This window comes from Juglans regia, chromosome 7 (genome assembly GCF_001411555.2).
Source record: "Juglans regia cultivar Chandler chromosome 7, Walnut 2.0, whole genome shotgun sequence".
NCBI classification, from domain to species: Eukaryota; Viridiplantae; Streptophyta; class Magnoliopsida; order Fagales; family Juglandaceae; genus Juglans; species Juglans regia.
Genome location: NC_049907.1, coordinates 30,255,913 through 30,273,156, shown reverse-complemented (window position 1 = coordinate 30,273,156; position 17,244 = coordinate 30,255,913). Strand labels below are relative to the sequence as shown.

Genomic DNA, 17,244 nt, shown 5'->3' with positions numbered 1-17,244 from the left:
GAGTGTAACACCCCGAGTCCAAAAGTGTGATTTATTATTATTATTATTATTATTGTTTTTGTTATTGTTATTGTTATTGTTTTATTAGATATGTCTTGAGGTGGTAAATAGTATGATCATATAAATGTATGCGTATTGTGAATATTATTGTCATATATGAAAATATGATGTGCTTATGATGGTTATCTACGCTACGCTAAGAGACAAGCCAATGTTAGATTCCTTTCATGATCTTGAGGGAATATGAGATTATGCTTGAATGAATAAATTTGTTTGATTAATTGAATGTTACTAAAAATCGTATGAAAGCAATGAGATATTCATGTAGTAATTCAAGTAAGTATGCCATGTAATAGAATAGCCATATTATGCGAGCCATGTTCATGTAGTACTTAGATTATGTATGCCATGAAATGTCATAAAATATTCAGATCATATTATGTTATGCCATGTATAAGAAAGTACCATGTTATGTTATGCCATTTATAAGGAAGTGTCATGTTATGCTATGTCATGCTATACCATGTTCAAGAATATGACATACCATGCTATGATATGTACAAGAATATGACATATTATGCCATGTTATGCTATGCCATGTACAAGAATATGCTATGTTAGAAATATTCATGAAAACCTAATAAATTTTCATGCATTAAGGAAGTTAAGAAATATTACGGTGCCACGGACTCAAGCGTGGTTAACCATAAGTTAAGTGAAACACGGACCCAAGCGTGTTTCACTCCATGTTATGCAAGTTAAGTGAAAGACGGACTCAAGCGTGTTTCACATCATGTTATGCAAGTTAAGTAAAACATGGACCCAAGCGTGTTTCACTCCATGTTATGCAAGTTAAGTGAAACACGGACCCAAGCGTGTTTCACTCCATGTTATGCAAGTTAAGTGAAACACGGACCCAAGCGTGCTTCACTCCATGTTATGCAAGTTAAGTGAAACACGGACCCAAGCGTGTTTCACTCCATGTTATGCAAGTTAGGTGAAACACGGACCCAAGCGTGTTTCACTCCATGTTATGCAAGTTAGGTGAAACACGGACTCAAGCGTGTTTCACTCCATGTTATGCAAGTTATGTGAAACACGGACCCAAGCGTGTTTCACGTTATGCAAGTTAGGTGAAACACGGATCCAAGCGTGTTTCACTCCATGATAAGACAAGATAAATAAGATATTATGCATTCACGATTACATGTTTGCCACGATTATGTATGCTTCCGCTTTTGGTCAATGATTAAAACATCTGCTATGTGAGTCTATGATGATATACTTATGTAAAATCCTTCAGAAAGTCATGTTACGTGTTTGATTGTAATCTATGAAGTTGTAGGTATGTTTTGAAGAGTCTCATAGAAATGAAATGTATGTTACAAAAATTATATTTTACGGTATGATGTGCTACTTACTGAGTATTCGACTCATTTTGTTTGTTTGTCTTCTTGTTTTCTTCTATGTCTAATTCTCGCAGATGATGCCTATGATGATGCAGAGTTGGATGGCCAGGAATAGATCTAGTACAAAGACTTAGGAATGAATAAGTGATATTCACACAAGAATTAGATTCATTTTTATGTCATTCATAGGATTAGTTTGTGTTCTTTTATTTTTACGTTTAGTTGTTAAAACAATCATGTTCAATCTAGTTTTAACGTTTTGATGAATTTCAATAAATGAGGTATTTCTGGATATGAATATCTTTACCGGGCACTAAGTTATAAATGCTAATAACATCTCTATCCTACGGGAACGAGGTGTTACAACGAGAATACTTGGAAAGTGTTGAGATATTTTCGCTACCCAAACGTAGCCTTAAACTGGTCTTCACATCCTCCAAGTGAGATTCCCACAATATGCTGAATCTCATTAACCTTTTGCAAAACCCAATCCGGAGATGATCCATCTATATTGTTTAATGGAGGAGGGGACAATGTCTTCCCCCAACGTAGCGCCCAACGTAGTTCCAAACGGCACCAACGATAAACCCTTGTTCAAATCTTATGCCCCCTCAACAACTCCATTGGTACTCTCCATTGGATATTTTGGGGTGGCAGTCAGTCCCTTGGCCTCTGGCGACCTTGTATATGCAACTTCGACTGACCCTAACGTCAGAACCAAATCCAAGGGTCCCATCCTTGTTATCTGTGTCTTCCCACCGTGCTCCAAGCCTTCCACAGACTCTGTTCTTGTCGTGGATTTCTCAGATACCAAACATGTCGCCTTCTCCGCCATTATGACTGGGGACAAGTCAGAAAACTCCCCCAAGTGTTTCGTAGAAATTTGCGTGCATTTCTACATAGGAGCTGTAGTCACCGACGAATGAATGCTAGTGTAGGGGTCACCGAATTGACAACGGATGTTACAGAAGTGGAGCCCTTCTCAAACACAGGCCCATGGATCTTCGGCCTCCATTTCGGGTTTGGGAGGCCAAATGGGCTTATGCCGCCCAGCCCAAGTTTGGCCTTCCCTTTGTCTGGTTTCAAACTATTACACCCAGTAGACTTCCTTTTTCCTATTTTTAGGGGCCGCATATGTTGGCCCAGGCCCAGGCCCAAACCTTTGATTATCTTAAAAATCCAAGACTATCTCCTTTCTAAACAATTTCAAATCCTCCTTCACGCCCATTACCTCCTTTTCCAGACTATGCAGATACCTCTGCAACTCGTTTTCTCCTAGACAGTTATCCATTTCAAGTAATTCGCATCTTGCCCCTTCCCTCTTCAGACCAAGTCCCACCAAAAGTTCCCTTGCCATGACTCCCCTGCAATAAATGTGGCATTAAGAGACTTCTCAAACTTATGATAAAAATAAAATTTCTAAAAAGCCCACATCACATCTTCTTCACAACATCCCAACAAGCTTGAAAAAATGCCATAGAAAAACCATCAAAATCAGGGGTTTTATCTTTAACCATCCCACAAACCATCTGATAAACCTCATTATCCTCAAATGGTCTCTCCAACCAGATCACAGAAAAATGATCCAATGTATCAAAAACCAAACTATCAAGATTGGGCCTCCATTCAGCTGTTTCAGTTAGAAGAACTTCATAAAACTGCACATTATGATCTTGAATCACAAAAGGGGATGAAAGCACACTGTTATCAGAATGAAGCAACTAGAATGCGTTACAATGCCTATGTGAGTTAGCCAATCTGTGAAAAAATTTAGTAAATTTGTCACCCTCTTTCAACCATAGGGCCCTCGGCTTTTGCCTCCAAGATATCTCCTCCATCAATAAAATCCTCTCATGATCGATCACCACTTCTTTTTTCCTCAACAATGCCACCTCATTCATAACCTCATTCTCCTCCCCAACCTCCAACACATGCAACTCCTCCAAAAGGGAATTTTTCTGATTATCAATAGTCTCAAATACTCCAGCATTCCACTTATTTAACGTCTTCAAGGCCTTAAGTTTTCCAGCAAGTATAAAACTAGGTGTTCCTGTACATTGATAAGAAGTCCACCAACTCCTAACCTTATCCACAAGCCCATCAACTCCAAGCCACATGTTTTCAAACTTAAAATACCGCCGACCTCCATGTATACCACCACAATCTAACAAAATAGGGAAGTGATATGAACAAACGCGAGGCATTCTCTTCTGACATAGCTCAGGAAAATGAATCTCCCAAGATGGAGATACAAGGAATCTATCCAGTCTTGACCAGCTCCTATCGTTGGACCAAGTGAATGCTCCCCCTACAAGGGGAAGATTCAAAAGATTCAAATAAAGAAAACTCCAAAAATTCCTCCATGGCCGAAAACATACAAGGTTCTCCTGAACGCTCACTAGGGAACCAAATAATATTGAAATCCCCACACATACACCAAGGCAATTCCCACAAATAATACAAATCTGCCAATTCCTCCCACAATAAACATTTATCCCTATCCAAGTTTGGCCCATAAACTCCCGCAAAAGCCCACTTCCACCCATCCTCAATATTTTTAAAAGAACATGCTACAGTAAAATGCCCAATACACTCCTCCAATAATTCCACCACTCTATTATCCCAGATCAAAAGAACACCTCTTGAAGTTCCAGAAGAAGCCAAATACGCCCAACCCACAAAAGCACACCCCCACAAGCTACGAATAATACTTCTTTCAATAAAACCCAACTTCGTTTCTTGAAAACATACAATATCAATCTTCCAAATACGAAGAAGAGACCTAATGCGAGGACGCTGGTTAACATCATTAATCCCCCTCACATTCTAAGAGAGAATCTTAGGCTTCAATAGAAAAATGAGACTCCCTCCCTTTCAACCTGTCCCTCCCAACACTGCCCTCCTTCGTATCATAATTAATGGAACATTCTAAACTTCTTAACTCCATTTCCTTCTTAGAAGCTAACTTCAAGGCTGATGAGCGACCACCTTCAACAAGAAGAGCCTTAAATTGCTCTTCAAATCCTACGCAAGATATCCACACACATGCCTATAATTCTTCTACCTTTTTTAAAACCCAATCCAAGGCAATTTCGGTTGAAGCATGAGGCGAGAGGGTACGTATAGGAGTCGGACTACCCACATCCTCATCAAAGCATTCCCCCTCATATAATTCCAACTATAAATTGGGCCCAACCAAATCCCCTCCAGAAGAAGTCTCCTAATGTAGATCTCTAGAAAAAGCCAATAACGAGCTATTGTTCATCTTAGTATGCAAAACATTTTCAATTGGATAAATAGGCTTTAACAATAAAGGAACCGAGTCCAGAAAATGCACACCATTAACCAAAGGAGCCAAAGACACGAACGGATTAAACTCCCCTTCACTCACCACCTCCTTTTCAACGTCCCGTACCAGTAATTCGCCCTCTTCCACCTCCGATGACAGAACCATTTCCAACACACCACTAGAGCCCACAGGGCCCAACCCCAACTTAACCCATTTCAACATGAGATCCACATTAAATTTCATATCCAATAACGCATCATCCATGGCCTTCAGCGAGAAATCCTTCCCAACCCTTGACGTGCCTTCGTTGGGACTCATACTGTCACCCTTTGAGAATATGAACAAACTTCAGCATCGATTGCCCTCCCAAATGCAAGCTATTCCCACCCAGACATCCCTGTATGGCGGCAGCTTCTTCAAAACCTCTACAAAGGTCCCCTTCCGTCCCTCATCAACATAAGAATATGATGCAACCTTCTGAGGTACTCTAAATTTTACACCCGAAACAGAGGAAGAAGAAACAGCCACTCTCAGCGATTCTTCGAACCTCCTCCACCCCTCGAGCCCTTTGACCCTTCAGGAACAGCAATGAAGCCACGCCTTCTTTCTTGTCCAAACTCCGACAAAGACAAAAACCACCCATAACTATTGTGACATCTTTGAACCACCAACACTTGATTCCCCTTACTTTGAGTTTTATAAAACTCAGAGGAACCAATGGACGCTCCACAAGCTCCCACCGTAGATGCCAACCATTCCATAGCAGCAACATCAATGGAAATGAACTTAGTGACCCTACGACTACTCTCAGTGATCCTCCACCAATGAGCATTTTTCTTTTTTAAGCTCAAAGAGCTTCTGATCGATACATAACTTCCAACACAAACCAGTACCAAGAACAACCCAAAAAACAGTGAGAATAATAGAAGAAAGAAAAGAAAAAAAATATTGAAATGAAAAGAAAAACCAAGCTAGAAGAAAGATTAATGGTTTATTCCCGGCGAGAAGCGCCGGGAATGGGGAGACGAAGAGTCATGAGAGAGAGAGAGGATATTTGCCGACTTTAACTGGTTAGTCATTCTAACATGACTAACTAGAACACATAAGCGATGCTCTTGTATATGTCCCATATACTTGGGTCTTTGTCTATTTTTATGTTCAATAGAATTTTGTTTACTGACTAGGAAAAAAATAAATTCTAACATCAGTCGAGTTCAAGCTTATAGCCAAGTTACATTTATGTTTAGGAACAATTAATTTAGTATTCGAGCGAGTTTGAGCTTATTCACAAGCTACTTAATTTTGACATAATAGATTATTTATAACATATCTTATAGCATTATTTACAAAATTTGGCAAACAAAGGGCAACTGATTACCAAGGAAAAAATGATAGACCTAACAAACATCCAAGCACCGTTCTCCACAAACAAGGAATCAGCGATCACACATTTACACCTTTAGCCCCCGCCCCTCCCTCCCTAGCCAAAAGGGGAAATGAAATATACAAAAGTAGCTTGTGCCCAAACCTTTCTAGAGCATCTTTAACAGGAACTTGAAAACCCTCCTCATTGACTGATTGGGTGCAGTATATTATATAAAAGCGAACAGCTGTCTTTTCTTTGCTGAGAGAACATACAACATGGCTTTCCGAAACCACTAGATCAGTCTGATTAATACCTGTTCCATGTGCAAGAATCATATTCAATTATCAGCAAGCCTCTCAAAAAAATTGAAAGCAATGGAAAATTCTAAGGTAATTAAATTATTCTAAAATCTAACAAGTGCTAATAATAATTTTTTTTATAAGTAGTCAATGATTTATAATAAAAAAGGAAAAAGGCATAGCCCAATTGCATAGGAAGTATACAAGAGAAACACTTAACTACAAATAGAACAAAAAAAAAAAAAAAGAAGAAGAAAGAGAGACAAGAAATCAAGAAAATTCAACCTCTCCTAATACTTTTCCATAACCGGATACTATGCGGCCCATGTAACTTGTTAAAACACCACCAACTCAAAGCAACCAAATTTAGAATCCACACCAACTTTCCACAAGCCCTCCCTCTTATCTTGAAAACACCAGACCCACCTTTTATTATTGTATGAAGTATGGTTATGCCTTTGGCAATTATTGTAAAATGTTACGTTTTGAAAAGAATTCTTCAAATTATATGCTATGATATCAGCCTTTCATGTAAGTTCCTTTTTATGAACCTTCTATATGATATGTCTTTAAAAGCTAGTTTGCAAATGAGTTAGATAGATGCAAGAGCCGTTTAAAGTAATAAACACAATTTAGGTTATGAAAGTTATGCTAATTTTTTTTGTATTAAAGTTATGCAAGTCATGATTATTCTTATGTTATGGAAGTGTAACGACCTAGTCCAATATTTCTAAGGTCAATATAAGGATAATTTTATTGGGCCTAAATTATGTTTGATGGGCCATATTAGGAAGTCCAATTGCAATTTATTGGATAGTTTTGAATAGGCCACAGGCCCAAATTCTGTTACGATGGGTTAATGGTTTCATTAGGCCTAATAATTGGATTTAAAGCCCATTTGGATCATTTTAAAGTTACTCAACCCAGTTGTGAAGCCTATAAAATGGCCCAAACCCATGAAACCCAAAACCCGTTCTGTTTATAAACTCCAAAGCCCATGCACACTAAGTTTATGGCAATATATGTATATATATACATGAGCATACACACTCATGCACAGCCGCCCCAGACACGAATGGCATCTCAGAGGGCAAGCAAAGTACCATACTCAAAGGGCAAACACATTTTCAAGAGCTTCCAATTAACATGACCTATCCCCCAACCCAAAGACATGACTTAATGCCACTGCCCGAAACATCCTCAACACCTATAGGACACATTGTATAGGGAGACTACTATCCAATGACTCCAAAGGAGTCAGCTCATTTCCATTGACAAGAAGCAAATCATAAGAAGAGGCTACAGACTTGCTAATTATGAGGTAGGTAAACACCTAAAACTCATGGATTGGGCTGCTGTATCATACAGTCCTTATATATTTCATGTTTCTAGCTAAATATGTAATTTAAATTGATCAGAAATAGCTACAAGCAAACTAACCAACATCAATTTATACATTATACATTGATAGATGAACATGGTGTTTAAATAAGCTACCTCATACTTTAAAAACTAATAATGGTTTGCCTTCCACTTGTGTCAACAAATGTCTAGAAAATTATTAATATGTAACTCAGACCAACAAGAATATCTTGTATGGGGAAGTAAAATTTGAGTCATTGGACTAGGTTCTACCTCAACGGTAAAGTAAAACAAAGCACCTAACAACATATTATTACTTCCCTTAATAGAAAGGCTGCTCCAAAGGAAATCTATGGGATTTAGATCCTCTTCCAATAATGATTTGCAGAAAAACTATCTCCACAAAAAAAAATTATCTCCAGAAGAATCAAAGCCTACAGTAGAACAGCACCCTAGAAGTGAAACTCTAGCAAAGCGCCAACAAGATTCTAGCAATGTAATCCAATATGAATTGAACAAGATCATTCTAACTGCCACAGTAATATCCATTGGAGAATGGTGATATATTTTACAAGCACCAAAAATGAGAAATCAAACCGATGATTTATGGCTAATAAGGCTCCCCATGTCACATATAATGGCAAAAAGCAAGGTCAAGTCTCATTTATGTACATGTAAGAATAACAGAGAGCACATCCTAATGATCGGCAAGATTCAAACTTAAATAGGTGGCATATTACCATTGCTCAAGCAGATTTATTCTCATTAAACAGATGTAAGACATATCCTCTCAGGATATAAACTAAGCTGCATCAGGAAATAGAATTAAGGTGAAAATAACTTACCATGAGATACCCATGCTAGTAAAACAGCATGTTTAATTTCTACTCAAAATCCCACTATCATTGTACTTAAAAACTAGATGATATACTGGGTGGAAAAGCGAATGAAATGCAAAATATGCTATAAAATGGTTACAAAACACAAAAGCCTTTCACTGCAATCAAAATTTAACAAGTAGTTCATCTATCTACCTAAAATTTTGAATTTTTTATAGGTAAGTTCATCTACCTATCTAATATGAAACGAATAAAGCATACCCGTTGCCTCCTTAACAGCTAAATATGCAAGCTGGAGCAAAGCAGATTCATTGACATTTGGGTCTTCTTTAGAAGGTTTTCTAATGACTCTTCTCTTCCTGTTCATCTGTTTTGCCTCTACTTGACCTTCTGAATTGAGGTTAGAGATGTCAACATCTTTTTCAATCACAGACCAAACTCCCTGGGTGGTGGAACTGAATAGCAAGAAGCAGTTCTCCTTCTTGTAGTCAAATAAGAGAACTGAAACTTTGGACATTGGCCATCCCTCTATGTTTGGAACATCTTTTGATGCGTCTAATTTTGTGGAAATATCACATGCTTCCATGATTGTTCTCTCTGTAACTGAAAGCTGTTTCTCCAAGTCATCCAATTCGGTATCGTCAGATCTTTGCATGAGTTTCATATGCGCCAATAATGCCGGTTTCAGAATCACAACCAATTTGCAAAAGGCCTCAAACCCCAAGACTTCCAACTGCGGATGTCGTTTCCTTAGGTAGTAGTTGTACAGTAACACAATGGCATGCAGCTGATAGAAATCAATTTCAAAAGCACAACAAACAATTCAGGGTGAAGAATGACATATACATGCATATATCAATTTGCATGCATTGGTGGTGTAAGTGACAGTGAAGGCATACATAAAAGAACTTATAGCCTGTCCTTCACATATACCTGCGGAATATTTAGCTAAAATAGGTTAAAAAAGAAAGTGGATTCAAGGTTAAAATTGAGGACTGTTGCTCTTATACCAAGTTCACAATATAACAAAAAAGTTGAGTGAGAGGAGAGAAAAGAAGGCGGTCAAAAAAGAGGGCCCATAAGAATTAGGGTTCTCAAGTTCTCCCACAAGCAGCAATTAAAAAATTTCCCTTAATATTAAGATATCATAAACATGTCAAGATACATCAACAAATAGTGTCCCCACATTTTGCATCGAGCATTCATGAAGAAGACTCACCTTGAATAATCTTCTCTAATGCCATCTGTGAAACTTGGTGGCTCCCACAATGAAGTAATGCCAACTCAAGTATTACCTCCAGGTATTGTTGAGTAAAGACTCTAGTAGAAGTGAGTTAAAATGATTGTCCATGTGTATGGGGGGCCTCCAATAATTTATGCATAACACTTTGATTACTGAGGAAAAGGTTTTATCAAGGGGGACACAAGCTGGAGTTTAATTTGATGTGTTCGTTGGTATATTCATGCGTTGTGCTGTGAATGGCTAAGTGGTAGAATTTCACATTGAATAGCAGAAATAAGTTGTTGATACAGCATTGTTACACTCAAACCACTAGCTAAGCTTTTGGGATAAGGTAGTGAGCCAACATTTATCGAGCCCTCACAAAGAAGATTACCAAGCTGTTGTCTCTTGACTCACACAAAACCCCATCAAGATCTTACTTTTCATGTTGCCCAGCCAATCCAGAACAATACAAACATAAAGATAACGCTTAGAGGCTATTGGTGTTTGCATAATGGAATTAAGAACTTTGAGATGTTTAGGTACAAGAAGCATTGTTTTTTTATATTAATAAAGAAGAACTTTATTAATGAGAAACGTAGGCATAGCCATAAGAAGCATTGTTAAATAGGAAAAAAATAAAAATAAAAAAAACGTGCTACATTTTATTCAAGTGACACTATTCATCAAACCCAAACCCAATATAAAGAGCTGAGTGTTTTTTTTAATATAAGTAACATATTACATTAATAAGACTAGGCATAGCCCACGTACATAGGGGGTATACAAGAGTTTAAACCTATTTAAGAGGAAGAAATAGAACCAAGAAAATCATGAAAATGTAGGCCATAGCAATCTACAACATTCTCCCATAGGAACAAAGTTTTAACAAAGAACAGTCTAATCTCTTCCAATGTCGCTCCTTATCTTCAAAAGTCCGATCATTTCGTTCCTTCCATAGGCACCAAAGAGTACATATAAGAACCATCTTCCACACAGTTGTGATTTGTGGAATTCCGCCCAAATTCTTCCAACTAGCCAGGAGCTCAACCACTGTAGCAAGCATAACCCAGGCTAACTCCAATCTTCCAAAGACATCATCCCATAGTGATCTAGCGACGTTACAATGCAATAGAAGATGATTCATAGTCTCACCATTCTTTCTGCACATGCAACATCAGTCCACAACAATCACTCGGCATATCTGTAAGTTATCCATAGTCAAAATCTTGGTCAGAGAAGCTGTCCAAGCAAAAAAATCGCCTTAAGAGGTGCCTTATTTCATTTTTTTTTTATCAGTAAAAGATAGATATTATATATATGAATGAAATAGGCATAACCTCTGTACACAGGAAGTATACATACGTGCTCCTAAATACATTCTAAAAACGATAAATTAACGACATGAAATCTTGAACATTGTCCCCATGCAATACAATAGTGGAAAACCAACACATTAGAGTATGAAGAAAAAAATTCTTCAACTTGGTCATTGTGCGTTCCTTATCGTCAAAGCAATGCGCATTCCTTTCCGTCCAAATACACCACATAATACACAACAGAATCATCTTCCACCCTACTGCCACTTGATGACAACCTTGCAAGTTTATCCAACAACCCAACAAATCCACCACCCTCATAAGTATAACCCAAGCAACATCAACCCTTTGAAAGATCTCATCCCACAACGCCCTTGTTACCTCACAGTGTAGTAAGAGATGGTCCACAGATTGTCCATTCTTCAATAAACACATGTAACACCAATCCAACACTACACAACCTCTCTTCCTCAAATTGTCCATGGTCAATATCTTCCCAAGAGCAGCATTCCAAACAAAAAAAACTATTTAAGAAGGCACACGAGATCTCCAAATATTCTTCCATGGGAACGGAGTATTGTCAAGATGTGTTGTCAAGATGCTATAATATGCCTTAACTATACATATCTTGTGATTATTAGACCACCACTTCAAGCTATCTCGTTGTGTCATAGGAGTTTGCATGGAATATAGTAAGCTGAAAAAATCTGAAACACTAGGTAATTCTCAATCATGGAAATCCCTATTAAAGAGAATATTCCACTGGTGCGTACCATGAGAAAATAACCGCACGTCCGCCTAAAGAGGCGCCTTATTTCTACAAATACTTTTCCATGGAAAGCTATTATGCTACAAATTTATGAGGGTCTTATAAAAGCAGCGGACAGAAAAAGCGCCTTTTCTAGCGGATATCCACCACAACTTACTAGTTCCCTGAGTGCTCAATCTCATGGCGTACAAGGTTCTGAAAAATCAGCAAAGCTACCAACTTCCCAATTATGGGCCGCCCTCATAAAGTCCACATTCCGTTGGATTGAGCCACCGGACATCTCCATGAGGCTCGCCACTCATGCTTCCTATTCACACGCAATCCTGAAAATTGTAGGGAACGTTTCCTTAAGGGCACAATCTCCACACCATAAATCATGCCCGAATTTTATTCTAGATTCGTCACCCATCACGATTCTAGTGTGTTGAGCAAACACCCCCCAACCTTTTCGTATGTGCTTCCAAACTCCTATTCCATACACCCTTTATACCTTTTTTTTTATAAGTAAAATAAGTATATATTCATCCAATCAACTGTCAATTACAAAGTCAGAATATGCCCTATTTATGTAAGAGCATTATAAACTAAGAAGTTATGAAAATCCATGCCATTAAAGTCCACAGCAATGGCCCAAGTACAAAGAGTCTTAAAAAATAATATTTTTAGCTCCACCATCGATCTCTCTATGTCTTCAAAAATCCTCTCATTGCGTTCCTGCCACAAGCACCTCATAATACAGATAGGAATCATCTTCCAAACCGCTTTGATCTGTCGCACACCTCGAATTGAGGCCCAGCAAGCCAAAACATCCAACATGGTTTTCGACATAACCCACGCTATGTCCAATCTGTTAAACACCTCATCCCATATCGTCCTGGCTATCTCGCAATGTAAAAATAAATGATTCACCGACCCACCCCCTCTTTTACACATGCAACACCAGTCTGCAATAATTATTCTTCTCTTTCTCAGATTATCCGTAGTGAGAATCTTACCTAAAGACGCTGTCCACACAAAGAAAGAAGCTTTGGAAGGAGCCTTATTGTGCCAAAGCTTTCTCCAGGGAAACTGTATCTCAGGAACTTGTGTGAGTACCTTGTAGAAGGAACGAACAGTGAATACCCCTTTCCTTGCTGGACTCCACCACAGATCATCTTCATGCTGGATATTTGGACGACAAGAATACAAGAGACTATAAAAATCTACAAAACTCTCCATCTCCCAATCGAGTGCCACCCGGTTGAAGTTGATTTTGATCATACACCCCTTATGCCTCCCTAGTACTTAGAATATCTATGAATGATAATGAAATGGTTTGTGAATAATAGTGAAATAGTTTGAGTTAAGATGTTTTATTAGATTTTGAAAAATGAAAGAGAAAAAGTTGAATACAAATATTATAAAGTTAAAAAATTATTTAAATATTATTTTTGTTTTGAAATTTGAAAAAGTTGTATTATTTTTTTTATGTTTTGTTTGGAAATTTGGGCAGGAAATATCTGAGAATACGTCAATGTCCAAACAAATCGATGTCTACTGGTTTTGTTCCATGTTCTCATGTTGGTAGGATTTCTTAAGTAAAATTTGCAACCTTTTTCACCCTTTAAGTTTTTTGCTATTACTAGGAATTTTTTGCATGTTTTATCTTCTTCTTTTTTTTTTATACTTAATTTTCCCTCTTGCGATATTTAAATTCTTTTTTTATATTTTTCCTTCCTGCAATATGTGAAACATCTTGTCTTCCATTCTACATTATTGTTGTGCTTAAACAATATGGTGGGGCTTCTGACCCTTCAACATAGCCATGTAAAACTTTTCCATCTAAATTATTTTTGGTTCTGTTCTTATGCAGGATCCTTCATTTTTTTGTACTCTTTTGCTGCATATTGATATATTTTCAAATTTCTAAGGACATATGCTGCATCCCTCCTCTGGTTTCTAAATGTACTTCTGGGGAACATAAGCATAAACTATCACGCTTAAGGATAGCGTAGAAATATTGTTACTTATGCAGGATCCTAAAAGGATATTCTCATCAAACACAGGTGACACTTTTGTTCATCAGCAATGCGTTCAGCTTAATAAATATCTGCAAGTAACATGTAGCCCCTTCTTTATTGCTTTGTTTTACTGCTCTCTTGTACATGATTCTGTTGCCTGATTCTGCAGTATTCCCCAGGTTCTCTTGTCAATTGCTAATGTTGCTGAACAGCATGAAGCGTGGGATTTTTTGAGTGTTTCCTCAATGGTGTGCATCTTCTTGAGATTTGTTACATGCATTCTTGCGTGCGCACATATTTGAATAACCTGCTGACATCTAAACCTTATAAAAACACCTTTCTTTTGTGAAGAATTACGCTTTCAGAAAAGCTTCCTCAGTGATGAGAACCCTGGCAGGTATGTGGTTTTTCTTCTTGGTTTTTGCTTCACCTTGGTTGTTCCTGTGTCTAGGTTGTAATCATTTTTTATGTGGTGGTATGCAAAATGCTGATGGTATTATCTGTTATGTCTCTGAATTGCTTGTTTTATCATGTATGCGGACATTGTCTTATCTATGCTCTTTGTGGGTTTCGCAGATTTCTGTCTCTCTTTGTATGAGTTATATGCGTTTAGATCGGCCTTGTGAAGGATTGGGGTATTGCTTTGGATTTGGATTATCAGTGGAGGGTCAGAGAGACTCAGGACTACTTAGAGAGAGACGAGTTCAACTTTGGGAACAGAAGTGTAGAAGGAGTGATAACAATCTTGAAGCTGAGAAAGTGGGAGATGGAAAACCCAAAACTATGCCTCCAGCAAGTGTCATGACTAGGCTTATACTCATCATGGTTTGGAGAAAAGCTGATCAAAAACCCCAACACATACTCCAGTTTAATAGGCCTCCTTGTAAATTTGATGTTTTGCATTGCAATGTAAACAATATAATATGTAGTATGCAGTGTATTGTGTGTGTGTTGATGTCTATTACTATTTATTTTGTTTTATAAAAATTTGAATGAGCAATAAAAATTTTAAAAAATGCCTATAAAAATATTCATTATATAAAAAATAATGAAAAATGATAACCACACATCACTTTTCACAACACTTTACACAATTATGTTTTAAAATGAGAACTAGTTTTGTAAAATATCTTATAAAAGTAACATCATTTTACATAAATACCTTCATTTTAAAACATGTGTTGTGTGGATATCATTACTCATAAATAATAAGCATAAGACCTATAAAAAAAGAGTTTTAAAAAGTGTTAAAAAGATTTTTAAAAAAAAAACCAAAAAAAACATAAAAGAATTCCAAGTAATAAACCCAGATATCCACCTGGGTAAACCCGGCCAAAACCCAAGCGGATATCCACCCGCTTTTCAAAACCCGGACACGGATCCGGGTATTTCCGGGTACCCGGATCTGTGTCCAGATCTACAGCCCCACGGAGTTAATGTGTGTTGGCCAATTAAGATGAGAAAATGGAAATCAAGTTTTATAAGTCATACATGCCATGAACATAAGTATTAATGTTTCAGATTTTATATCAATATTATGCTTATTTTTAGAAAAACCTTATGTTTATTACATTTTCGGTGTTTGTGGACGGTGGTCTCACGGACTAATCCCTACGTGCTTCTTAATGAGTCTTTGACTCATTTTATTTATTTTATGTTTTTAAGCACCCAAGTGAAGAACAAGACTAGGATGAGCAGGCGGGTCAGGCTTAGACGGGGCAGCCTAGTATTACTTAGATCTATGCGTCCTTAGTTTATTTATATTTGAGTTAGCATATATTTTATTTTATTTTACACATTAATTAAGTCTTCGACTCATTTTATTTTTATTTTATGTTTTTAACCACCCAGGTGAAGAAGACGGCCAGGATCAACAGGTGGGCCAAGCTTAGACGGAGCAGCCTAGTATTACTTAGATCTATGCATCCTTAGTTTGATTAATATCTGAGTTAGGATTTATTTTATTTTTCGAATTCAAAACTCTGAGTATGTCTTTATTTGAAGGCTTTATTCATTTAAGAACTCTTTTTACGAAATAAAGAGATGTTTTATTTACTTATGCGAGTCTCGCCTGACTTCAATTATGAAAATATGTGACATCCCTAGCCTACGGGAAGGGGTGTTACAAATAATCCCTTATAAGTTCTAATTGAACTCATGATGCAGATACCTGATTCCCAGAAGAGCCATTATGTGATATAGATTATAATGATCAGTTCTCCTGAAATTAGGATTCCTTTATTGTAACAAATATTTAATTTCAGCAAAGCATATATCAAAGATTGATTCTTAGTATCTAATTTTTGAGTCTATGAAGTTCAATCTTTTTAATTCATGTTCTGAAGGGCTAGCAACGGTACACAGAAAACTCTCTTCGCTAAGAAACCAATGAAAAAAGTATGGAGCCTCTCTCAACATAACCACGTTTCGAACAAAATAATGGCATTGTTTAAACCAACCAATCGAACCATGGAAAAGAGAGACGCATAACATAGATGAAGCACCTGTTTTGCGACTGATTGCTGTAGAGACTGCGATGGAGTGCCCTGCAGAAAAGATTTAGCCGGAAGCATTGGCTCAACCAAGTACTCTAAGAAGGCCTGAACAGCATCCTCGGCTGGACATATATCCGATTCAACCATCTCTCCTACAGGATCCATGAGTTCATCAATATGAGTTCCCTTTTACTTTTTAGATTTTATACATCAGGCAACGTCAAACAATCTCAACGCCAAAAAAAAAACAGAAGAAATCTAAAACTAACCTCACATTCTAATATAAAAAGCAACCAAAATTAAAATTCTAATAAAAACAACCCTAGGAGTGGGAGGAAGCAAAATAAGTAATTACAACTCGGAAAGTTAGGGTTTAAGGGTTGAAAAAAAGATGAGAGGAAGAAGAGAAAGTGCGAATGAGAGTGAAAGTACAGCTAAAATAGTTTACCTGCCACCATTGAATCCGTGTGTAGAAGGTAGTGTCGTACTGAAAAGTGATAGATGGAGGAACAAAATGTATGAGATTTTTTTCACCAACTTTATTCAGAGGCTTCTCTTCCAGTGTTTGTTTGGTTTGGAAGTTGGAAGGGCGCCAAGCGACCGATCAATGCCAACCCCGCTCCTTTCGCATAATCGACAGTATATTTTGTCTTTTCTAGTTAATTTAAAAATTAATTATTATTAAAAGAGAGGGTTAATGATTCTTTTTTAAGGTAAGATAATAAGATGAGATAAGAAATTTTTGTAATTTTATTTATATTTTATAATTTTAAATATTTAATTTTTTTCATGTAATTATTATAATTTTTACAAACTTTAAAATAAAATGTAAAAATTAATGTAACTTTTTAAATTTAGAAACAAAAATTATATTA

At 37.1% G+C, this 17,244-nt stretch overlaps 1 protein-coding gene across 3 annotated transcripts in view; it reads right to left on the bottom strand.

Moving 5' to 3' along the window:
* Window positions 1-16,973, bottom strand: part of LOC108979995 — a 45,692-nt gene extending 28,719 nt beyond the window's left edge. For 2 of the 3 annotated variants that reach the window (XR_001994317.2, XM_018950831.2), the window contains exons 1-4: window positions 16,818-16,973; window positions 16,379-16,521; window positions 8,826-9,351; window positions 6,227-6,377 (exon numbers count right to left, since the gene is read on the bottom strand). Coding sequence is in view for 2 of the 3 variants with exons in the window: in XM_018950831.2 (XP_018806376.1) it covers window positions 6,227-6,377; window positions 8,826-9,351; window positions 16,379-16,521; window positions 16,818-16,827 (830 nt within the window). In the remaining variant the exon portion in view is untranslated. The remainder of the gene's footprint in view (window positions 1-6,226; window positions 6,378-8,825; window positions 9,352-16,378; window positions 16,522-16,817) is intronic. The other variant, XM_018950805.2, reaches the window with a different exon arrangement.
* Window positions 16,974-17,244: the final 271 nt, after the last annotated feature.